Source organism: Sinocyclocheilus anshuiensis, unplaced genomic scaffold (genome assembly GCF_001515605.1).
Source record: "Sinocyclocheilus anshuiensis isolate Anshui unplaced genomic scaffold, SAMN03320099.WGS_v1.1 scaffold1562, whole genome shotgun sequence".
In the NCBI taxonomy this organism is placed as follows: Eukaryota; Metazoa; Chordata; class Actinopteri; order Cypriniformes; family Cyprinidae; genus Sinocyclocheilus; species Sinocyclocheilus anshuiensis.
In genome coordinates this window covers 92,895-119,449 of record NW_015542414.1, presented here as the reverse complement: position 1 = coordinate 119,449, position 26,555 = coordinate 92,895, and the positions used below count along the sequence as shown (strand labels likewise).

The window sequence follows — 26,555 nt, the reverse complement described above, 5'->3', positions numbered from 1 at the left end:
AAAAGTCTGTGAAAGTGATTTTGTGCCTCTTTGAGATGAACAATAATACGCCGTTCACTTGCAGAACGCAAGTCTAGAGGGCACATAACTCTGATGATTAATGAATTTAGGTAAATGGGTGCAGAGCCATGGTGGTGGTTTTGTAGGCAAACATTAATGCCTTGAATTTTATGCGAGCAGCTATTGGTAGCCAGTGCAAATTGATGAACAGAGGTGTGACATGCGTTCTTTTCGGTTCATTAAAGATTAATCTTGCAGCGGCATTTTGGATTAATTGTAGAGGTTTGATAGAAGTGGCTGGAAGACCTGCCAAGAGAGCATTGCAATAGTCCAGCCTGGATAGAACAAGAGCTTGAACAAGGAGTTGTGTTGCATGAAAGAAAGAGCCTGATCTTCCTAATGTTGTATAAAGCAAATCTGCAGTTTTAGCAATGTAAATGTTATAAATAATCTATAATCTAAGGCAAATGTCTGTTTTAGTGATATACTGTATGATTCTATTAAAAGATAAGCTGTGTCGTGACTATGAATAAAATCAAGAAAATGATTTTTAAACATTACATTCTGAAGTTTCTATAAACTCATAAGCTTTAGAAACCAAAACCGATCTCTTCAGGCAGAATCCAGTGTCCGAGGTCGGATCTGAACATTCTGATGTGGAGACTTCATCTAACAATCATGTGTAACTAAAACTTTACATTTCGGATGATTTTAGTTTTTTAGAAGCCCTGCTTTATCCTTCATTCTGTTTAATTACTTAACATTACACAAAACTGTTTGTTGGCATTGCGTACTAGAGGTGCATTATTTCAGCCAGATGTGTTATATGAACTATTTAACAGTATCCTTAATTATTATTAAATATCTGTTTGAGTGATTTACTGTATAATTCTATTAAAAGAGCAGCTATTTCTTGATTTTGACTTGAATAAAATGCAGAAAAAGATTCTTAAACATGACATTTTGAAGTCTTGCCAGAATATATATGGCTTTAATAAAATAGATTAAATAGGCAACATATTATAGCATATTATATAAGGTTTGGTTAGTATACACTCTCAGCAAGTCTATAGCAATTCAGTAGAAAGTTTAGTTGACTTAAAAGTGATATTCTTTTTCCATTTTGTATATACAATATATTATAAATAATTATTATTGCCATTATTAATGCAATCATTATGCATTGTTGGATATGCTTTATTTGTTGTATTGTAGTATCGTTCAATGGCTAAATGATGCCTGGTTTATGTTTTTCCTTTCCGTGTTGATTTTTTTTTTTTTTCTATGTCTATGATATAACATTTATATTCACCTTCATCCTTCACTGATCAGGCAACACACTTTTATTAGAATTTACTATTATTAGATTTAATACATTCTTAATACAGAAAATGATATTGAATATGAGATTTTTGTGAAAATGCTGTAAAGCCAGTTGCAGAAATCTTAGAACTTTCCACCTTTATTCGTTTGTAACATTATCCATCTGACAGAAAGAGTGGGACACAGAAACAGTTCTCCACCTGAGGGCCAAACGCATGACAGCTGTCATTAACAAAGTACCCTTTTACTGCATTCATAAACACCAATCATACTTTACTCAATCCTCTCAGTCATATATGCCAACAGACAAATATCCACAGCCTTCGGGAACACACACACTCTTTCATGTGCACAATTCTGTGCAATACTGTGTAAAACTCGGGGATTGTTCACATCCCTAACCTTATGAATGAGCAAGAGGAATAGTATTGCTTGCTTTAGCAGGCAGCGGTAAATCTATTGAATAAAACGGCCCCAGATTATCTAGTCTATCTGGGTGTTAATGTAAATGTCTGATTCTCTGTGCAGTGCTGTCAGATTCTGGTAGTGAACGGAGTGGACATGGGGATACGGGACCAGGATGGATTCTCAGCGGCAGACCTGGCTGAATACAACGGGCATCAGCCGTGTGCCAAGTACCTCCGCACTGTTGAAAACATGGTGAGACACAGCACAAACACAGTCACAGACAAGGGTTTTACAACAAAAGCAAATTAAATTCTCATCACAAATGACTCACATATCTCTGTTACATTCTCAGAACTACAAAAAATGTTAAGGAAATAAGCATTTAAATATCATCTTACTGACATAGGAGTTATAGAGTGATAATTGATAATTATGCATTTCATGTAAGCAGTCTGCTATAGTGTTATAAAATCTATGATTTCATATTTCAGGCTTTACGGGGTTAACCGGTTTTTTTAAGTACCGTTTAGTTCTTAATGTGTCAAATTTTAATGAAGAAAAATAACTAAGTCCACCTTTAATTAGATTCATTAGATGTTTGTGAGCATGTAGAGAATAGAGATTGCATGTCCCCAGTGTCCCCTCATCATCTGCAGTCTCATTCGTTACTACCTGTAATTAACTTTTGTGTAATTAAAGGAATTCCCTGCCTTAAGCACTCTCAAGCAGTTTGCAACAAAATCACTTACAAACAGCTTTAAAGGGATATTTCACTCAAAAATGTCAATTCTGTCATCATTTATACAACCTCAAACCTGTATGAGGTTCTTTTTTTTTCCTGCTGAACACAAAATAAGATATTTAGAAGAATTTTGGTAACCAAACAGTTTCTGGTGCCCACTGACTTCTGTGGTATCTTTTGTTTCATACTATAGAAAGTCAGTGGCTACCATCAACTGTTTAATTACCAACATTCTTCTAAATATATATATTTTTTGCATGTTCTACAGCTGAAAGAAACTCATACAGGTTTGGAACAACTTGAGGGTGAGTAATACCCCCCACCCAAACCACCTGAGGAGGAGGAAGTGTCCGCCGAATACTTGAAGGTGAAGAGAAACCTTCGCCGAGTGGACAATGACGTAGTCAAAAAAGAGGTATGATATATATTTTCTTTTCTTTTTGTTTAAAGCTAAAAATTTATTTTCTTTCATCTTATGAAATATAAGAGTTCAATGTTCTATTTCACTTACTAAAGTATTTAATGTACTTCTAATAGTTCCCAATCCGACTCTGAAATCTGTGACTGATGTTACATGTATAAATGAAATCAAAATTGGAGTTTGTGACTCAAGTTCATGTCTGTTAACTCCGAGGGCATCATTACTCAAGTGTACTTATAAATAGGGCTGGGTATCGTTCAAAAATTTTTCGATATCAATGCAGATACCGATACCTTGACTTCGATACCGGTTCCGGTATCTTTTGTTTCATACTATAGAAAGTCAGTGGCTACCATCAACTGTTTAATTACCAACATTCTTCTAAATATATATATTTTTTGCATGTTCTACAGCTGAAAGAAACTCATACAGGTTTGGAACAACTTGAGGGTGAGTAAATGATGACAGAATTTTCATTTTTGAGTGAAATATCCCTTTAAGCTCAACCTGCCAGAATAAGTGTCACTATTCTACGCCTTACAATAACACTAGCTTTCGTCTCAGAGTGTGGAGCACCGAGTCTTGTCACGGGACCCTTCGACAGATCTGGAGTATAAGCAGCCGGACTCAGGCCTCTCCTCTCCCAACACCACCCTGCCCATCTCAGCCCCTGCTGCGGCCCATTTTGACATCTGCTCACCCTCCAGCTCGCTGTCCAATTACAACTCGGCAAACTCCAGCCAATCCAGTACTGGAGAGAAGAGGAGCGGTACGCCTCCCTCACGAGGACTGACAGGTCAGAGAAACTCACACACATGAGCTCTCCTTATAATTGTATTTGTGTTGTATTTGCTAATGTACTGCTAATATGTATATAAGTTTTTTGTTTTTTTTAAGAAATTAATACTTTTATTCAGCAAGGATGCATTAAATTGATCAAAAATATCAGTAAAAGCATTTAGAATGTTAAAAAATATTTATATTGCAAATTAATGCTCTTCTTTTGATATTTCTATTCATCAAAGAATTCTGAAAAAAATGTGTCATGATTTACACAAAAATATGAAGCAGTACAACTGTTTTCATCATGTTTCTTGAGCAGCAAATCAGCATATTAGAATGATTTCTGAATCGTGACACTGAAGACTAGAGTAAAATTCAACTTTGTCATCACAGGAATAAATTAAATAAATAAAAAACAGTTATTTTAAATTGTAATGATATTTAATGTTATTACTGTTTTTACTGTATTTTTGATAAAAATTAATTCAGCCTGTCTATTAAAATTCCTTGATATATGAAGTCTCCTAATGAACTTTATATGAAATGATCTCTTCCCGTCTCCTGCATTGCTGTGTTTTGAACTCGCCCCTCTAAAGTGACAATAGTCCATGTTCTCAGCACAGACGTTTGCTCAATGGGGTGTGTTTGAAGCATTATATTAACAATGGTGTGAAAAGTTGAGTTCGCTGAAGCAGAACTCATTCAGAACAATGTTGCCATAGAGTTGTCCAGGCAACCTGCTGTGAGGCGTCCCAGTAATGTCCTCTAGTGGACACATTTAGAATGTCCTTATACAACAGAGCTCTGTACATTTACATAATTTCACTACCAGTCAAAAATGTGGAATGCACTTGACTGCATTATGTTATGAGCTTAATCTTTCAATGACCATAAATCCTTTTATTTAACATTTTCATTACTACATAATTTCCATACTTCCATTTGTGTGTATAGTTTTGAAGACTTATATTATTAATTTAGAATATTATTCTGAAATGTGGAACAGTGGTAATAATAATGAATGAGGTGTGCCCAGACTTTTGATTATTATAGTGAATATGACCTCATGATTGGAGCAGCACTGTGAATACCATTCATAAATATAGAATACATTTTGCTGGGCTTTAAAATAAGAGGCAGTGAGGTTTTTCAAGTGTGAAACACTCCCAAAACATGAATGAATGAATGAATGAATGAATAAACGAATGAGTGAGTGAGTGAGTGAGTGAGTGAGTGGATGAATGAATGAATAAACAAATGAGTGAGTGTATGAACGAATGAATAAACAAATGAGTGAGTGAGTGGATGAATGAATGAATAAACGAATGAGTGAGTGAGTGAGTGAGTGAATGAGTGAGTGAGTGAGTGAATTAATGAATGAATAAACGAATGAGTGAGTGACTGATTGAGTGAGTGAGTGGATAAATGAATGAATAAACGAATGAGTGAGTGAGTGGATGAATGAATGAATAAACGAGTGAGTGAGTGAGTGGATGAATGAATGAATAAACGAATGAGTGAGTGAGTGAATGAGTGAGTGAATTAATGAATGAATAAACAAATGAGTGAGTGACTGAGTGAGTGAGTGAGTGAGTAAGTGGATTAATGAATGAATAAACAAGTGAGTGAGTGCGTGAATGAGTGAATGAATGGATAAACGAATGAGTGAGTGAGTGAGTGGATAAATGAATGAATAAACGAATGAGTGAGTGAGTGGATGAATGAATGAATAAACTAGTGAATGAGTGAATGAATGAATGCATGAATGAATAAACGAATGAGTGAGTGGATGAATGAATGAATGAATAGACGAGTGAGTGAGTGAATGAGTGAATGAATGAATGAATAAACGAATGAGTGAGTGAGTGGATAAATGAATGAATAAACGAATGAGTGCACGAATGAGTGAATACATGAATGAATGAATGAATGAAATGTACACTTTTATTAAACAAGAACTGAAAAAATAGCAGGCAAATTAAAAAAGTAGAAAAATAACTGCATTGAATACAAGCACATTTATTGACAAGATTATAAAAGACTTACATTTTGAAAATTTTAAAAATATAATTATGGTAATAATGTAACACACAATATATGGTAATACCTGAAATTTGAAATGACCAGAGTGCAACATTTCACTCTTTAACAGTTTTTTCCCTCCATTAACATACTCCCCTCCCCCCCCCTATTTATTTATGTATTTATTGATTGATTGATTGGGTGTGTTTTATTGCAGGAGGTGAAGATTCAGCCATTACAGACATGCATGCAGACCGATTGGTGTATTACAGTACCACGAGAGCTAAGAGAGCAGACTCCTCCGTGCGCTGTCGAATCGCTCTCGTGGATGTCAAACTGATCGATCTGCGCCGCACCTCTTCTAGTCGAACACACCGGCTAGTGCTGTAGGCTTATTGGCTCACTGACGCGGATGAGATTAACCCCTTAGGTATCGAAATTTGGTACCGGACGACGAGACGTTTTTTGATACTCGATGGTATCGAGGTATTTCGGTCAGTGCCTAAAAAGTATCGAACTTTTTCGCCCTACCTGCCCAACTTATAAAAGATTAACAAATACATATTTATCCTCATTTGACCCACATAACTAAAGAACCAAGACTTTCCAATTTTGATTGTTATGATTGCTTTCTATTTGTGGTGTCCTTCCCTTTTTTTAATGAACACACAGCTCTGCTATTGTTACATTCAGAATAATTCTGCCTTGTACAGGCAGAAAACAAGAGTACACAATAACATATACAGTATTGGCCAACTCCCATCCAATATTGACAGATTTAAAAATGATTAATGTAGCCTGTAGACCTTATGCGTCAGAGAATCTTTAGAATTCAGTCTTTGAACTTCTGTTTTTGCAGTAACTCTGTAACATTGCTGCTGAAGAGTAATTAATTAGCTGAAGTGGATTTACTTATTGCAGATTTAATGAAAGTTATCATGAGCATTGTAATGTTTGAAGTGGAAGTCATAACAAATGTAGGTAGACCCGGCAGATTTTAAAACAAGCTGTTCATTCATAAATCCATAAAGTCTTACCTTCACAATGTGGAAATACAAACCGGAAGAAAAAAGACAATGAGCACAGTGCTGAAAAAGTGTGGGGCTACATAAGGTCTATAACTGATATGGTTAAGATGAAATAGGAAATCAAAATGTCCTGGATTCCAGTTTAAAATACGATTTTTTAGTTGTCCACCCTTCTGAAAGGACAGGATTTGAAATCACCTCATGACGTCACGCTTGTCCTCTACAGTCCCCTTAACATGAGTATGTAAATCAAGGTAGTTTGCTGTTAATAACCCATGTCTGTCAATCAATCACTATCACTCAAAAAAATTATATGCTGGATTTACTTTTTTTGTGTCAACAGGTTCCACGTAACTGGGTTATGTTGCATTAACATTATTTATTTCAGTAAAGTTAAGTTTATTACATAAGGTTTCCCCCTAAATGGGGAATGCCATTTAGTTCAATCAGGTTTTCTGTAAGGGGGCGAACGAGACATGAGACGTGCGGATCCATATGCAAGGCTTTATTTCCAAGACGTGGTCATATAACAGGCATGGGTCAAACAATGGCAAACCGGTACAACACAGGCAAGACAAAGAGTAATCCTAGGACAAGCGTGGGTCTTCGATAGGCGAACAGAATCCAGAGGGCTTGACAAAAGGGGTAATCCGTAATACACAGGCAAAGATCTTCACACAGGAAAACAGGCAAAGCAAGACTAGACTAAACTAAACTATGAACTAGACTGGGAACTGGCTCCGTAAAGTAGCTACCGCTAGAAGAGTGATAAATGATAAACAATACTCGGCATTGAATGGTGGTTTGAGACTGATTTATATAGTGTGTGTTATTAGTAGCTTTCAGGTGAGCGTGTGATTGTTTACAGCTGTGTGCAATCAGTGCAATGGATGATGGGAAATGTAGTCCAGGGTATAGTGTAACAGTCTGTGTAGTGTGAAAGTCCATGTAATGAGCGGGTGACCTCTGGTGGTGAGTAAACGGAAGTTCATAGACTGGATTTGTGACATTTACATTCTTAATTTCGGCTAAAACTATTAAGTTCAGTTATCCTAAGATAATTAATAATAATAATTAATTCGTTTATTTAATGTGTTAAAGAACAATTTTTACAAATGTTAAATAATGAGAACAACTTTCACAAATCTTTACTCCGTAAAGTTTTTTATTGTTAGGCATTAGCCATAAAATGTTTTTTTTTACATCCATGGCATGCCCAAAAATAGTTGTTTTTAATTACTAAAACAACTTTAAATCTTGTTAGCAGGTCCAAGCACATGCTCTATACTTCACCAAAATGGTGACCCCAAAAACACTAACATACCAGAAACTCTCCCAATTTCATCATCTTGATAAAAAATGCATAAAATAACATTTTATTTCAACATTTACTCTCCCTAGCCATCCCTGTGCAAAGCCTGATGGGAAGGGCAAATCCTGTTCCTAGTTACACAACTAAAATCATTTATTTACTCTCAGCTCAAATGAATTAAGTGAAATGAAAATCAGCCTACTTAAAGGGGTCATATGATGTTGCTAAAAAGAACATTATTTTGTGTATTTGGTGTAATGAAATGTGTTTATGCGGTTTAAGATTCAAAAAACACATTATTTTCCACATACTGTACATTATTGTTTCTCCTCTATGCCCCGCCTTTCTGAAACGCGTCGATTTTTCAAGAGCTTGTAACACTCCAAAGAGAAAGGAAAATTTGAAATCGCATCATATGACCCCTTTAATTGAAACATGTTCTTTAAAAATGAAAATATTGAGTTCAGCCAAAACGCAACCGTTTCAAGTCAGTTTAACACAATGCAATTGTTTGAATAAGGAACCTAATACAATGGTGTTAAATGAAAATGAATTTTTCAAAATAAACTGAACTGTATCGTAAAAGAGTGTAGAGCAATACTGCTCTGAGAGTAAGATGTCGAATAAAAAAGTCTGACGTTGTTCTGTCCCTGGATGTAGACAAACTGAGCCTCCAAAAACTGTGCAAACTCTTCCAAAACGTTAATCTATTAGAAGTGCATGGCTGAAGTCTTTTATTATTATTTTTTTGCCTGAGCAATTTAACAAAAATGTTTTTGTTTGTATCATTTTGCAACTCACTCTTTTCTTAATAATTCTTAACATGCTGCCCATTTCTCATAAATTTGTACGTTTTATAATGTAGCAATAAGATATTCCATATTATAATGATAATATATAATTATATAGATAATAGACAGTTGTGGTTACGTTGGTTCATTTTCTTTTGCGTGACTCGGATCTGACTCGAGCTCAAACATACACCTCTATTACAAGTCATCATCTACTATGTCTGTTGATCAAACAGATATGAAACCATGACGACTAAAGACCTGAAACACAATATTTATTCACAGAACATAAAGGAATCATTTGTATTAATGGACAGTATAGAATAAAAGCCTAAAAGCTTACATGAAATGCTGTACAATAGTGAACAAGAGTGAATCAGTCTATAATGCCTATGTACAGGACTCTTATTGTCTTGCATGTCAGGCTGACGATCAGAACAGAACTGCAAATGACTTCTACCACAGCACAAAGACAGTCCAACTGAAATGGAGACAATTTAAAATGCTCATAGGCAACTCTGCATGGCATGCAAAATAGCGTTACTCATGTGAAGTGCACAAGAGACACAAGTCACTGAAATGATTGCAGTGGAGTACTTGCTTTGTCATATATATGTACTTTATATATATATATATATATATACAGTGGGTACGGAAAGTATTCAAACTTAAATGATTTTAGCAAATGGCTGCAATATAACAAAGAGTGAAAAATTTAAGGGGGTCTGAATACTTTCCGTACCCACTGTATATATGCCCTGCATGAGTATCTGCATGCATACGGTAGGCTATGCTCTTGTAGGGTGTGCTTGATTGATATTATCATTGCAAAATGTAAACTATATTATCGTCCAGCTCTAATATGCTAAATTAGACTATAAGGCATGAATATATTAAGTTATTATAAGCATTAGCATCATTTTCTATAAAGTTGCTTTGATACAATTTGTATAATGAAAAGCACTATACGAATGTGACTTGACTGCTCTAATAAGCAGAACAATACACAAACTATGCAGAGAAATATTGGATCAATTATTATTTTTATTAAATTATTTATCAATACTTTCGCATTTTGATTCAAATTTATGTATATTTATTATCGACTCTTGACTTATCTTCCATCTTTAATTATTTTGTTTTGGTAACACTTTAGTTGAGGGACCAATTCTAACTATCAACTATAGTTGCTTATTAGCATGCATATTAATACATATCAGTTGTATTTATAAAGCACATATTATTATTAGTATTTATAAAGCACATATTAATGCCTTATTCTGCATGAGCATATTTCACATCCCTAATCTGACCTCATACCTAAACTTAACAACCTTACTAACTATTAATAAGCAGCAAATTAGGAGTTTATTGAGGCAAAAATCGTAGTTAATAGTTTGATTATTATTATTATTTTATTATTATTATTTAGCTCATTAAAGTGCATTCTGTAAAATATGTCACAATAAAGAGGTAAAATGGTTTGTGAATGGCGTTTCATGTTGTCCTTAAAAAAGTGAAGACTAGTTATTCAGCTTTAGAACAGAGCTAAAGATTTCATAATAGTTTATGATTTTTCAACCACCATTGTGATGTTACTGACTGAATGTCTTAAAAAGTTAAAATAAGTGCAATCAAGCGATATGATATGATAAATATATAACTCACTTAATTACAAAGACCAGCTTGCATCTGAGTCCTGTGTAATTAAATATTCCATAGAGCTTTAGTCATTCTAGGCCTATAATAGCAAAACATTCCCTGTGGATTTAACACTGAAACATCTAATTAACCAACACTTACCATCAGCTCATGCTTTTTTAATTGGCATGGAATACATATGTAGGTGTAAAATAACACCTCGGTTAGCTTTGACAGTAAAGCAGCACAATATGCACTAATTAATCGTCCATGAATCACAGCGGTTTGTCATAAATAGCACACAGTGGTGCACAGCGGCCATTAGAAAGTTGGATAATCAGACCAGCAATGTATCTTCTGTTGTCTGGCCAACAAACCTCAATCTGTGCATAAAAAACAGCCCTGTGCACGCTAATCAACACAGCACGGAAAAGCCTAGAGCAGGTGCACACACACGGTATGGACTCACACACTCATATAGACAAAAACACAATGCTACTTTTGTTTTCCCGTTAATGAGGGCTTCCATTAGCCGAACTGACCTCCCAAAAGCTCTAATGATGTGCTGCATGATGGACTTGACATTAATTTAACTAATTAAACTGTCAGATATGCCAGCACATCCCAACACACACATTCTCTGATCATTACTGGGAATTCAACTGTGTTGCAGTACAATTGTTGGAGTATGAAGAGCAAATAATGCACTTGTTGTCTTCAATGTTTGCAAAGTATTCGAAGTAATAGTTCAGATCTTCCCATCAATCAAACCTTGTTTGGATGATTACTGGACTAACTGATGAGAAACACAGCAGATTATACAATTCACTTAGTATGCAATTAATATATGTATTCAGATGCCCCAAAAAGTGTCCGGACACTTAAAAAGTCTGAATATCATTTTCATTCATTTTATTTTCTTTGCTTCGCTACACATTTCACTTTATTTTATGATGAATTCAGCTCCAGTGTTAGGCACATAAGCAGTGCAGGTAAAATTGTGGTATCCATTATTACTTTACCCTTGTCGTAATGAAACCCTGTCCATGGCCAATGACCCAGAATGACCTGACCCTTCTCTCTCCTCTCAGACAGTATCTCTTCCACTGAGCCACAGAATGATGTTGAGTCTCCAGAAAAAAAGTGTCCCCGTAAGTTTAGCATATCTTAAGGATGTGGCAGTGTTCATAACTTTAGAAAATCCCCCATTTTTTTTAGGAAATTTTCATTATCATAATGGCACATTTGCAGAAAATATGTCCCTCAGATTTCAATACCTGTAAAAAAGGTGGTGTTTACAGTAATGCACTTACTGTGCATCAGTCTATGGACAATGCACTGTGTTGAACTGGTTTAAATCTTATCTTTCAGAACGTTCTCAGTTTGTTTACCTGGGTACTAGGGCTGCACGATTAATCAAATGCGATTGTCATGCACATTTTGTTAAAAAAGCTGGTTCTGTAATCAGCAGTAAATCATCATCACATGCTTTCAGATGGAGCAGAATTTACTACACATAGCCGTAGTTCACTGACAAGTTACGCAAAAAAATTCGCAGACGATTTTGTTGCGCGATTCTGAAATCGAAGAAATAGTTCGCAATAATGACAGCTGTTTGCATAGCTTCTATTTACTGCTGATCACAGAACCGTGCTTCACTGAAAGATACGCATGACAATCGCAGCTTCTGTCGAACCGCGATCTCGATTCCATTTCGATTTATCGTGCAGCCCTACTGGGTACTAATAGATCTCAGACTGCGCCTTTGTGTCAGGGTGTCCCTCAGGGGTCAGTTTTGGGACCTGTTTTATTTAGTATTTACATGTTGCCAGTTTGAATTTGTCCATTCATTAAGTACAAATCTATACATGCACGTGTGTGTTTGTTACTCAAAAGGTCCTATAAGCTGGAAAATATGTAGTGTGTATAAGTAGTGCATTATAGTGATATTTCATGACCTAGACTGACTTAATCCAGCCCATAATGAACTTCATGGATCTGAAATATATTCAACTTCTAATGAAAATAAATACTTCAATAAGTCATGAAGAAAACTACTAGACTCTATCGCCTCAAACCATATGCAGCCTACTTTTCCTTTTATGGTCAAAGACTTTAGGCTACAGAGCAGCTGTGATGCTGTCGGGTGGGGCTGAACGTGAGGCGGGATTTAGAACAGATTATATGTGCCTTCTTTTCAGGTGGTGAAAGCACATCAGTTAGAATGTATTTATTTTTTTTTTTAAAAGAGAGAATTCATAAATGAGATTTCTTAATCTCATTTGTTTCTCCAATACAACAGTAGGATTAAATAAAGAGCAAAGAGAGTCGGCCTCTCGTACCTTATTGCTTACATAAGAGATCTCAACAATGTCACACAATTTTCCAAGATGCCAAAGTCTGCAGTCAAAAGATTTCAATTTGAACATTTTTCCCATCAAATTATCTGTGCTGTTATTAACATTACCTGCTTAGCTCTAAATTCTTACTACATATCAGAAATGGACTCTTTTGCCTAAATGTTATTTCTCCTAAAAAGGTGTATGACAGACATAGACACAAAGAGGTATGTAACATTCATATGTACTGACAGATTTGAATGCTCATGTTACATGAAGAGGTGTAACACTCATATATGCAGAGAGAAATATAATATAGACTGTTTATTTCAACTTAAAATTGACTGTATTATTGTTTGGAGGGCAGAACACTGGAAGAAACAATGTGCTCTCAAGGAAAAACATCTTTCTTGGGTACCATGGTAACCTAAGTGTGCATAGCAACCGCATACTGGCACAGTTCTGGGTTGTGTTTAGTCTAGTTCGACTCACCTAAGGTTAGTTTGTTTATAGAGCTCTAATATATTTGAATAGCGCACCATTTACTAACTCAGGCCCATATTAGGCTATGATTCGCTACGTGTGCACTAAAATGTTAATATGAGTTCACCTAGATTCACTTTTGGGTTTATATTTAATGTACTTCATTTGACATAACTCCGATACACTTTAACAACAGTCTCATTGTGTTTTATTTTTAATTCACACTGCCCTACTACAGTCTTACATACTGCTGCTTGTTATTTCCATAAATCAGCTACCTTTCAACGCATTTATTTGTAATCAGATTCTCTTTGGTGGCTGGAGTGCATAATGCAATCCTTTGACCGGTGAGAAAGCCGAGCCGGAGCGGCCATGCTTAGCCACTGTGTCACAATGCTTTGCATAAGAGACCACGAGCACTGTGACCTGTGGTTGGATAACAGGTGAGCAGTGAAGTCATCGCTCTGGGACGTGATTGTTGGGTGGGAAGCTGAGGGGCGGGGAAAGGCAAAGCGAGCGTCAGGTAGAATGAAGATCTTGTGACACCTGTGCATCTACTGGCTCTCGGTTTAAACCTTTGTGTAGGGTGACAGCACTGTGGAAAGAAATAAGGGCAGTCGGAAAGGGTAAGACTGCAATTCAGTGTTATTTTGTGATGAAGTAATGATGGCGGCAAGAGTTCAAACTGTGCTGGTTTGGTTGACTTGTGAATACTTGTAATTATATAATTGTCTTTGTAACGGCTATGGGTTTTTTGATAGTTCCTCAGGTGTGTTTTCCGTTATTATTTGTGTTTAGTTATGTAAGATCAGTAGCCTCGGGTTGCTTGCCTAGAGAACCTGTGATAACCTAGAAAATCTTTCAAATGCATTGCATGCAAAATCAGATAAACATTGAAATGCATGAATAGCACTGCATTCATTTTCTTTAATCAACTGAGCTTCAGCTAACGTTACTGAACACGCTTTAGATCTTAAGATGAGTCCCTGTACAATGCAAACGCCTGAAGAATACGTATTGGTGACTGGTGATGAAAAATTCAGCAGGTTTGAAATAGGCTCAGGTCCATCCACATTGTATAGAGGTCAGCTAGCCTTTCAAGCAGCGATTTCCCCGAGGTATGATAATCAAACCATCTGCACTGCACTCTGCAGGGAGGACAGTGCTTTAGACAACAATGCAGATTGGATGCTGGAAGGACATGAATGGATAATACCATACTGAGGGCCAGCATGAGAAATAAAAAGCCAAAGATGACAGAATTCAAATTCTTTGTCATGCATGTTTTTTTTTATTGGGTGTATTTGCTTTCAGATAGAGATTGATATTAATATAGAGATCAATATTGCTTTTGTTTGACCGAAATTGATTGTTTTGCTATTTATTATTATATGAAAGTTACCTTAAATTTTTTAAATGACAATATCACATTCACTATCTTCACTACCCTGTGACTTTATTTGTTTTAGAATTGCATTGCATAAGGTTCATTACTATGCAAATTCAAAGACTTTGCATTAGGAAAATCTTAAGAACAGGAAAACCAAGCATTACCTTTTTTGTGTTGGAAATTTCTAGAAACTCTTGAAACCGCATCTGAGATTGCTGTAATGTAATTTATGTCCTCCTAAAGACAAGTGGATAAAACTGGTTTTAGATCAGTGATGAAGATTCACTATCATACACAAGTGAGTGACAGCTGCAGAAAGTGAAACCATTCGGTGCATTGACACTGAAACAGCATTTAAGGGCTCATCCGGTCTCTCTTGTAGCCTGCTGTGTTATTTGCCTCTGGAGCTTAGAAATCTATGTTAAGTTCAGCTTTTGTGCCATGAACAGTCTTTTTGTTTTCAAGCAAATCAGCTGGACTCACATGAGGCTTTGCCACATGAACACAATAGGAATTATTAAGCGTTTATGTGGCTTAATGTGTCAGCATTGCCTTATGTGAAGCAATATGGGATTAAAGTTCAGATTTTTTGTTCTAGAATTGTGTTAAAAATAGCATTGGTTTGTTCCATTTTCAAGCAGTGAAGGAGAATTTGTCAGAATTTTGTCTGACAAATTATATGACAAATTTTACACTGACATTTCTTACGCCTGTCTCATAAAAAGTTAATAAACCTCTTTTTATGGCGTGTGTGTGTGGGCGGGAAGACAATATTCAAATATGTGAAGGTCACATGAGTTTCCACAGTGTGACATGCTATAATTCATCTGAAACTGTTAAACATTTCCTATATTATAATAATTCTTGTTTTTGTTTGTTTGTTTTGTTTTTATAAGCACATAATAGTTGAGAGACTACATAATATATTTGCTACAATGAAAAAAGGCTACAAATCGATGGTGAAAAATGGTGATTTGTTATCTAAAAATACACTCCCTGACAAATATGAGAATTTAAACCTAAAATCGTGATGTTGGTAAAACAGTTCATACACATTATTTGTCCCCTATACCCATCTTCCAGTATATTTTCATCTATTTAATACATTTTTTAAAAATGTTTCATACATTTTATGCTGTTCTAAGCAAATAGAGAACTGAAAACTAAAAGATGTGTTAGTGATAATGTTCTGTTTTGATAGGATTTAAAGTTACTTCTGCTATGTTGGAGTTTTTGGGTTTATTATTGCACTGAAGAGTAGAGCCTGTGGTTATATCAAAGATGGGCCAGAAACATGATTTCATTTATACTGCATCCTGCTTTATTTAAAACACAATAACTGTACACATATCAATGCAGTGATAATCTTTTTGCTAGTTATATTACCAGACTCATGTGCTCTACTGCTAGCTAACAACTGATGCAAAAGGTTTGAGTTAATTTGATGTTTCTAATTGTAATGATTTTCTGTGTCTATGACTAAACATGTTCTGCTCATTTCTCCAGCAGCTGAATCCTGGCGAGAGCCACGAAAGGCTTCGAAGAGTGGACTCTAATCGAAAGTCCCGTAGCTTCAGCAAGCAGCCCAGCACTGGGGATTACTACAAAACCCTGGGTAGCGATAGCGCAGATCAGCACCCCAACGGAGCCATGGCACCCAATGGGGAGGTAAACAGCAAATTCTGTTTCATGGTCATAAATCTCCAATTCCAGATGCTGTTGCATCGTAAAGGGGTCATATGATGTTGCTAAAAAGAACATTATTTTGTGTATTTGGTGTATTGAAATGTGTAGAATTGGTCCCTATACTAAAGTGTTTCTATATATATATATATATATATATATATATATGGATATGTAGTTCAGCCAAAAAACTCAACCTCGAATTGTTTTAAACTTGTACGAGTTTCTTTCTTCTGTGGAACATAAAAGATATTTTGAAGATTGTGGGTAACCAAACAGTTAATGGTCCCAATTGACTACCGCCATATTTTTTTCCATAATATTGGAGGCAATGGGGACCATCAACAATATGGATCCCAGAAAGCTGTTGTTTCCTGGACAGCCAGCTCTCTTTGGTTTGACTCAAGTTAGTTTCACTGCCTCACCTGTCACATTACAATACAAATCCATGGAAGGTGTGGCAGCCCAGAGTTCAACATTTATTGTACACATATTGGGCTGCTGGGTAAACAGTGCTCAGTCCTTTTTTTGTTGTGTTATGTAAGTCTGATGGCTGTGACCTGGCACAGATTTCTCCTATTATAACTGCAGTTTGACTCATAGGACAGAATATTTTGGGAAAAAATATCTTTATATAGTAGTTGTTTTTCCTAGTCAACAATGATTGAATGGAGAGCAAATTTGGTTTTCCTTTTTTTTTAAAGAGTGGTTCACACAAAAATTAAAATTCTGTCATAATGTACTTACCCTCATTGTATCAAACCTGTATGACTTTCTTTTCCCCTTTTCCCCCCAACACAAAAGGAGTAATCTAGGAAAATGTCCAAGCTGCTCTTTTCCATTTGAAAGTGAATGGTGACGACATATGTTCTTTGTCCCTGTCCACTTTTATATATTGGAAAACAGCAGCTAGGACATTCTACCAAACCTCTAAGAAAGAAAGTCACACAGGGCTATGTTTCCCAAAAGCATAATAAGCCTACAGTAAGTAAATCGTACAGTGAGTAGATCAAACAGACCAATGGTTTCTACGATCTACTAAAGTTGTAAATGAAACAAAGATTGTTGGAGTATGTATTACAAGAAACGACTACTTCAGACTTTCAGAGATTTCACATTTGTGACCCTGGACCACAAAACCAGTCATAAGGGTCAATTTTTCAAAATTGAGAGTTATACATCATATGAAAGCTGAATAAATAAGCTTTCCATTGATGTATGGTTTGTTAGGATAGGACAATATTTGGAAACCAGATTTAAGAGTCTGGAATCTGAGGGTGCAAAAAAATCTAAATATTGAGAAAATCGCCTTTAAAATTGTCCAAATTAAGTTCTTAGCAATGTATATTACTAATCAAAAATTAAGTTTTAATATATTTACAGTAGGAAATTTACTAAATATCTTAATGGAACATGATCTTTACTTAATGTCCTAATGATTTTTGGCATAAAAGAACAATCAATAATTTTGACCCATACAATGTATTTTTGGCTATTGCTACAAATATACCCCAGCGACTTAAGACTGGTTTTGTGCTCCAGGGTCACATTTAATTCACTGTTTCTTGTCATACCTTTGTAATTATTTGTGAAATGAACTAGCAATTTCAGAGTAAAAAATCCTTCAATTTATTTTCAGTGTAACAACATGAGGGTAAATGATGACAAAAATGTAATTTGAATTAACCCTAAGGAATTTTAGGAGAAACATCTGAGACAAGATACTTAACTAAGAAATCCATTATCCAAGCTGTACTAATTTGCACGTCAACAATTAACCTCATTTTTTAAGGAACGCATTAGAGACAAATTTGATACTTAAATAAAGAAGAACTCCAATAATTCTTCAGAGAAATTACATTTACCACCTGTGAGGAACATGCATAATGTGAACTAGAGAGAGAATCAATATCAGCATTTCATATGGCCACTTTCTGCTATCAGATCTAATCTTCATTGAGCCAATTAAATGCCCAGTGGGGCGTCTGGCCACTTGATTGAACCAGATGGTACTCCACATGTCCCACTGGGTAATGACCCATTAACACGGACATGTGTGCGACATGAAACGCACCATATGCTGGAGACAGTGATGATGAGGAGGGGATAAGGGGCACGTGTGTGGCACGCGTCCAGGAGGCGGGGGTGCGTGGAGTGAAAGGTCAGGGCTTGTTTACTTGGCGACAGTTGTAGGGGCGGGTGGGTGGTCTCTGGAGATGCAGAGTGTGAAGGATTGGAGAAGGGTCTGGCTGCAGCCTTGCGCTTGCACTCTCAGACCAGGCAAGCAGATGAGCCCAGATTGTGTAATGCATTAAATTGCACGTTAAAAAATTTCCTCCCATAGAAAATCATTAAAAATAAAACTCGTAATGTAGCTTAATGGACAAAGACAATGATATAAAAGAGCTGTAGACAGTTTATTCTATATGGAAAAACGCTTAACACGAAACTGTGCGTGTTGCATTTATTCTGGGCTCACCTGCTTGCCTGTATATTAGTTATGTAGGCTATATTTTAATAATGAAGAGCATTGAGTTTGGTCTTTATCATGTTAGTCCATTATGCCACATTATGCCACGTTTTGCGGTCTGGGAGGAAAATACTATATACATATTCATTATATTAATAAACTGTATATTGAATTTGATATTTTAATAGCATCTTAATACATTAAGCCATATTAAGTGTTTATGTTTTTCTACAGGAGGAAAATGCTTAGCGAGAGACTTTGAGCATTGCGTTAATATTCTGCTGTTCTGTGGCCACGGATTTGCGGGTCTTGTCTTTTTCTTGCAGGACCCTGTATGTTATAGTACTAAATTAGTTTTAATCGTTTAATCACCACAGCATCTTGTCTCCATTGGCAACACGCACGATTTGTGTCGATTGCAAGTGACGTCGCAGGTGTCGGAGAGTGCAAGTGGCGATTGCAAGTGACATCGGAATTTAGTTTCTTTTGTCTTGTCTTCACCACCTGGCTACTGTTGTAAAATGTTGAGAGATTCAAACAAAAAGAATAAATAAATAGAACAAAATAAATAAAAAAAATACTGCAAGTGACGTCGCTAGCGGAAGTGCAAGTGTCTGAGAGTGCAAGCCTGAGAATGCACGTCTGAGAGTGCAAGCGCAAGGCTGCAGCCAGACCCTTTTGATTACAAAAGCTCTTACTCTTAGCTTAGCAGATGTCCTTTCATTCCAGAAAACCACTCAATTAGATTAATTATGTATTCATCACCAGCTGCAATGCATATGGTGGGGTGCAGTGTTGGTCAGAGTATGTGGTTTGGGAAATTGTATTTGTTATGTTACTCTGTCTATGACCATTTTAGTGTCCAAAATTAAAGTGACCTTTATGCCTTTATAAAGCCGGACATATGAAATAATAATCAGAAAGGAATCTATTTATTTTTGAAATGGAACAGAGCTTTTAGACAAACAACAACAAAAACAACTTTTATTTAGAGGACCACAATGAGCAGTTGCTGATGTTAATATGACCAAAAAGTTAAGATGAAATTCTGATAATCAGTGAGATCTTTATAACAGACTACTTACATAAAATTTTTATAAATATCAGTTGTCACTCTGTATATCCCAATAAGATGTCTTAGTAAGATGATTAGTTTTATGATCAAAGCTCTGTAGGTTTTATTGTGGGCAGCAAGACATATAAATGCAATGCAATACAATGATGATTGAGGGATGTACAAGTAAACATCCCTTAAAAACCTGATGTATCATGTTTGATACTCTTGATTTTTCTAAAAAAAAAAAAATATGGATGGATAATCAAGTGAAGGGAGATATTTTAGAATTAAATTAAAAGGCCTTTTACTTGCTAAAACATGTGAACTATCAATCTGTGGTCAGAAGGCTTGTAGAAGATTGTGTACTACAGGATTTTCAGCAAAGTTTTGATCATGTTGATAACTTAGAGGCCTTTGGATTTTATCTTTTCATTTACTCGCCCCTATGCCATCTCTGATGTTTATGACTTTCCTTCTTCAGATGAACAAATTTTTATTTATTTATTTATTTTTTAGAAAAATAATCTGTCACTTTGCATCCATATATAATAAAGTGTGAAAGTGAAGTGACATGTGGCCAAGTATGGTGACCCATACTTGGAATTAGTGCTCTGCATTTATCCCATCCAAAGTGCACACACACAGCAGTGAACACACACACCGTGAACACACACCCGGAGCAGTGGGCAGCCATTTTTGCTGCGGCGCCCGAGGAGCAGTTGGGGGTTCGGTGCCTTGCTCAAGGGCACCTCAGTCGTGGTATTGAAGGTGGAAGAGAGCGCTGTACATTCACGCCCCCCACCTACAATCCCTGCCGGTACGAGACTCGAACCCCGCAACCTTTGGGTTACGAGTCCGACTCTCTAACCAGAATGTTGGTGCTTCAAAAAGCACATACAGATATCATGACAACCCCAGTGGATGAATCAATGTCTTCTGAAGTGAAACTATGGGTGTGTATAAAAAAAAATGCTAACTTAAAATCATTGCTTCCGGACAACCTTCATACACACATTCATGGGAGGGTCTAAGTGTGTGTTTGATGTAAATGAAAGTATGTTATGAAGCTTGACATACAGTAAGCATGTTTAAGTCAAGAGTAAACTCAACCCTATCATGAATGCGACTATGGCATTTGGTCTGAAATTATGATTTATAGTGAAAAAGTATATATGTGACCCTGGACCCTGGAATAATGATTTTTGGCATAAAAGAAAAATCTATAATTTTGACCCATACAATGTTTTTTTGGCTATTGCTCAAAATATGCCCCAGCGACTTAAGACTGGTTTTGTGCTCCAGGCTCACATATATTCGAAGTTTATAATAGTGTTTTTCTTACACACACTTATTGTTTCACTTTAGAAGACACTGATTCATCCTCTGAGGCTGTATTACTGTCCTAATGGCAGCATGTGTTTTTGGAGCTTCAACAATCTGCCGCTTAATTCACTTGCAACATGTGGACTCACAGAGAGTTTCTGAAGAAAGAAAGTCATAAACATCCAGGATTGCATGAGTTTGAGCAAATTATGAGATCATCTTCATTGTTGGGTGATCTGTCACTTTGCAATAGTAGTAAATATTTAAACGTTGAAATCTGCCGCACTGTTACCTGTTCTCTCGACAGGGTTCTGCACTGTTGGAGGAAGCGTCAGACACGGCGCCTGCTCCTGAGAACGGGACGGGAAACACAGAGGATCTGCCCCTTCCTCCTCCTCCACCCTCCATCCCGACTCCACCTCCTCCTCCACCTCTTCCCTCAGAGCTGCCCCCACCTCCTCCTCCTCCTCCTCCACCCAGCACCTCCACACCGGCCCCTGCCCAGCGCCGCATGTCTTCTTCCTCCAGCAGTGAGTACAGACACATCTCATCCAGAACACCTCTTTTGCTCTCTCTAGGAAATAAACGGTGGTATAAAGCATTTAAAGGTGCTGTATGTAGGATTGACACCGAGTAGTTGAACTAGGTATTGCAGTCCAAATTCAAAATATTGGAGAGGGTTTTTTTCACCCGGCCCCTCCACCTCAGACTTGAGATAAACAAGTATGTTAACTTAGCATGCTTCTTAAATATCTGCAAACATATGATGGTATTTTTATGCTTTAGTAGAGTCAAAAACTTGCATACAGCACCTTTAAAGAGGTCATATATTAATGTTTCATTTTCATTGTATATTTCACAGCAAGTAACAAAATACTGCAAATGTGAAAGCACAACAAAGGGTGGATGGTTCTTATTATCGGTGTTGAAAACAGTTTTTGCTGCCTAATGTTTTTGTGATACTTTTTTTTTTCAAAACACTTTGATGAATAGAAAGTTGAAAAGAACATTCATCTCAAAGTAAGTGTATCACAGTTTCAACAAAAATATTAAGCGGCAAAACTATTTTCAACATTGATAATAATCAGAAATGTTTCTTGAGCAGCAAATCAGCATATTAGAAAGATTTCTGAAGATCATGTGACACTGAAGACTGGAGTAATGATGCTGAAAATTCAGCTTTGCATCACAGGAATAATTAAAAAAAAAAAAATTAAAAATAGAAAACAGTTATTTTAAATGGTAACAATATTTCACAATATCACTGTTTTAACTGTATTTTCAATAAAATAAATGCAGCCTACAGGTGAGCAAAGACACTTGACCAGTAGTGTACATAATACTTTCGCCTTTTTTTATAAAAGCCAGTAGATGTTTAGCAACCTGCTATTTAAATGTCAGTTGACCACTGTACAATTTTCATGCATGCAAGCTTTCAAAAGCCCCCGAAAGTGCCAACAAACTTCATAAGCACCTGAGGATCTGTTAGGCCAAGATTTAAAACTGAGGAACAAGACTACCAGGATGTTCTCTTAAATAAATATTTCGAGCTAAATACTAAATACAAGCCAAATTTCAGGATAAAAGTAATACCGTAGTAATCATCTAAAGCCATGAATGCAATGAAATGGTAAAATAACAGTATGTCTCAGATGCTGTTACAGTACAGACTGTAAGTTGTATTTAACAGATAATATTCCTTTATCTAAAGCAGCGGTTCTCAACCTTTTTTGAGCTACCCATTATTCAGGTCCCTTTCCGCCCCCCATCAAACAAAATGTAGTCTAATCATTTTCACTGAATATTAAAGTTGATTATTATTTTTATCAAGTCAAGTCACCTTTATTAATATAGCACTTTAAACAATAGATTGTGTCAAAGCAGCTTTACAGTGTTAAACAGGAAAAAAATAATATTTCAATGCAAACATTTTGTCTTATAATGAGGACTATTATTATATTTACAGTACCGTTCAAATGTTCAGGGTCATTACGATTTTTAGAAATTAATACTTATTTAATTCAAGGATCCATTCAATTGATCAAAAAAGACAGTAAAGTGCCTTTTTCTCGTAAATTATTTGACAATAAGTGTAAGAACATTCATTTACAGAGTTTTTAAGCATGTTGGTGATTTTCAGTGCTGCATTTTTGGCGTTGTTGAGGTTTCTTTCATTCTTTATCTGACATAGACTGTTGCTCCAAAGGTTAAAGAGACTTTAAAAAGTCCTGTTTAGAGTATACATATACATATATATATATATATATGGGGGGGAATTTATACAGTAGAGATTTTCTAGCTCTTGAACACCCTTTTTTCTGCTGATTTTAACTCTAAATTTTGGGTGGATGTTTTCAGTTAGCTTTCAGTGAAAATAATAATATTTGTGACCCTGGAGCACAAAACCAGTCATAAGTCACTGGGGAATTTCAGGATAAAAGTAATACCGTAGTAATCATCTAAAGCCATGAATGCAATGAAATGGTAAAATAACAGTATGTCTCAGATGCTGTTACAGTACAGACTGTAAGTTGTATTTAACAGATAATATTCCTTTATCTAAAGCAGCGGTTCTCAACCTTTTTTGAGCTACCCATTATTCAGGTCCCTTTCCGCCCCCCATCAAACAAAATGTAGTCTAATCATTTTCACTGAATATTAAAGTTGATTATTATTTTTATCAAGTCAAGTCACCTTTATTAATATAGCACTTTAAACAATAGATTGTGTCAAAGCAGCTTTACAGTGTTAAACAGGAAAAAAATAATATTTCAATGCAAACATTTTGTCTTATAATGAGGACTATTATTATATTTACAGTACCGTTCAAATGTTCAGGGTCATTACGATTTTTAGAAATTAATACTTATTTAATTCAAGGATCCATTCAATTGATCAAAAAAGACAGTAAAGTGCCTTTTTCTCGTAAATTATTTGACAATAAGTGTAAGAACATTCATTTACAGAGTTTTTAAGCATGTTGGTGATTTTCAGTGCTGCATTTTTGGCGTTGTTGAGGTTTCTTTCATTCTTTATCTGACATAGACTGTTGCTCCAAAGGTTAAAGAGACTTTAAAAAGTCCTGTTTAGAGTATACATATACATATATATATATATATATGGGGGGGAATTTATACAGTAGAGATTTTCTAGCTCTTGAACACCCTTTTTTCTGCTGATTTTAACTCTAAATTTTGGGTGGATGTTTTCAGTTAGCTTTCAGTGAAAATAATAATATTTGTGACCCTGGAGCACAAAACCAGTCATAAGTCACTGGGGTATATTTGTAGCAATAGCCAAAAATACATTGTATGGGTCAAAATTATTGATTTTTCTTTTATGCCAAAAATCATTAGGATATTAAGTAAAGATCATGTTCAATGAAGATATTTTATAAATTTCCTACTGTAAATATATCAAAACTTAATTTTTGATTAGTAATATGCATTGCTAAGAACTTAATTTGGACAACTTTAAAGGTGATTTTATCAATACTTTGATTTTTTTGCACCCTCAGATTCCAGATTTTCAAATAGTTGTATCTCAGCCAAATATTGTCTTGATCCTAACAAACCATACATCAATGGAAAGCTCATTTATTCAGCTTTCAGGTGACGTATCAATCTCAATTTCGAAAAATTGACCCTTATGACTGGTTTTGTGCTCCATGGTCACATTTATCCTTATAGTTTTAGAAAATTACATTGTTTTAAAGAATATATTGAATTCCGTTTTTTCTGAATGAAAATGGTAATTTTAGTTGGTAAATGTCACATTTACACATGTAAATGGAAGAAAAGTAAACCCTCCTTTACTATATTTCTTAGATTTTGTGAGAATGCTTAAAAGAAAACTAAGTATAAAGTTGGGAAACGTATGCAAAATAGTTACTATTTTAGTGCTGTCCTGATTCATAACTTTGTCATAGTCGTGAGTCTATTGAATTTTTTTTTTGCATGTCAGGGTGGTGTTCCTTAAGATGTTGATATGTTCCCTACCTTGCATTGTACATGTGCAATAAAAATGCAAAATGTGCAGAAATTTAAAATGACATTAAGACATTAATAATGTCAATAAAGATTTCTGTTTTAAATAATTTCAAATAATTCATGTTTCTAATTTCCATTTCATATATACAGTATATATATATATATATATATATACATACAGTATACTGATCAATCTCAATTTCGAAAAATTGACCCTTATGACTGGTTTTGTGCTCCATGGTCACATTTATCCTTATAGTTTTAGAAAATTACATTGTTTTAAAGAATATATTGAATTCCGTTTTTTCTGAATGAAAATGGTAATTTTAGTTGGTAAATGTCACATTTACACATGTAAATGGAAGAAAAGTAAACCCTCCTTTACTATATTTCTTAGATTTTGTGAGAATGCTTAAAAGAAAACTAAGTATAAAGTTGGGAAACGTATGCAAAATAGTTACTATTTTAGTGCTGTCCTGATTCATAACTTTGTCATAGTCGTGAGTCTATTGAATTTTTTTTTTGCATGTCAGGGTGGTGTTCCTTAAGATGTTGATATGTTCCCTACCTTGCATTGTACATGTGCAATAAAAATGCAAAATGTGCAGAAATTTAAAATGACATTAAGACATTAATAATGTCAATAAAGATTTCTGTTTTAAATAATTTCAAATAATTCATGTTTCTAATTTCCATTTCATATATACAGTATATATATATATATATATATATATATACATACAGTATACTGTATATATTACAATCTTTCTGTTCATTGAAAAATTTAAACACCTCAACACAATTATTAAGCAGCATAACCATGTTCTATATAACAGCTATATAACTATATATATATATAGCTATATAACACCTATAATAATCAGAAGAAATGTTTCTTGAGCTTTCTGAAGGGTCGTGTGACACTGAAAGCTGGAGTAATGGAGCTTTAGCATGACAGGAAAAATACATTTTAAAATATATTAAAATAGAAATGGTAGATTTACTGTTTTTACTGTTTTAAATAAATGCAGCCTTGCTGAGCAGAAGAGATTTCTTTCAAAACCATTTAAAAATCTTACTGACCCCCTTTTGAATGGTGGTGTATTTTATATATTGTATTTATAATATATATTTTTAAAAAGCATGTATTTATAACCAGTGTTGGGGAAAGTTACTTTTAAAAGTAATGCATTACAATATTGCGTTACTCCATAAAAAAACTCCGTTACTTAGTTACTTTTTATGAAAAGTAATGTGTTACGTTACTTTTGCATTACTTTTTAAATCTGGACAGGGCTTGCTTGTTTGATTTTAAAATAAAAAAGTTCTATTTTTGGCAAATATAAAAGC

The 26,555-nt window shown here is 35.2% G+C and overlaps 1 protein-coding gene across 1 annotated transcript in view; it reads left to right on the top strand.

Annotated features, from left to right (window-relative positions):
* Window positions 1-26,555, top strand: part of LOC107693412 (espin-like) — an 80,296-nt gene that overhangs the window by 25,202 nt on the left and 28,539 nt on the right. The window contains exons 5-9 of the mRNA XM_016492797.1: window positions 1,852-1,983; window positions 3,459-3,690; window positions 5,917-6,029; window positions 16,190-16,351; window positions 21,524-21,746. Coding sequence (XP_016348283.1) covers window positions 1,852-1,983; window positions 3,459-3,690; window positions 5,917-6,029; window positions 16,190-16,351; window positions 21,524-21,746 — 862 coding nt within the window. The remainder of the gene's footprint in view (window positions 1-1,851; window positions 1,984-3,458; window positions 3,691-5,916; window positions 6,030-16,189; window positions 16,352-21,523; window positions 21,747-26,555) is intronic.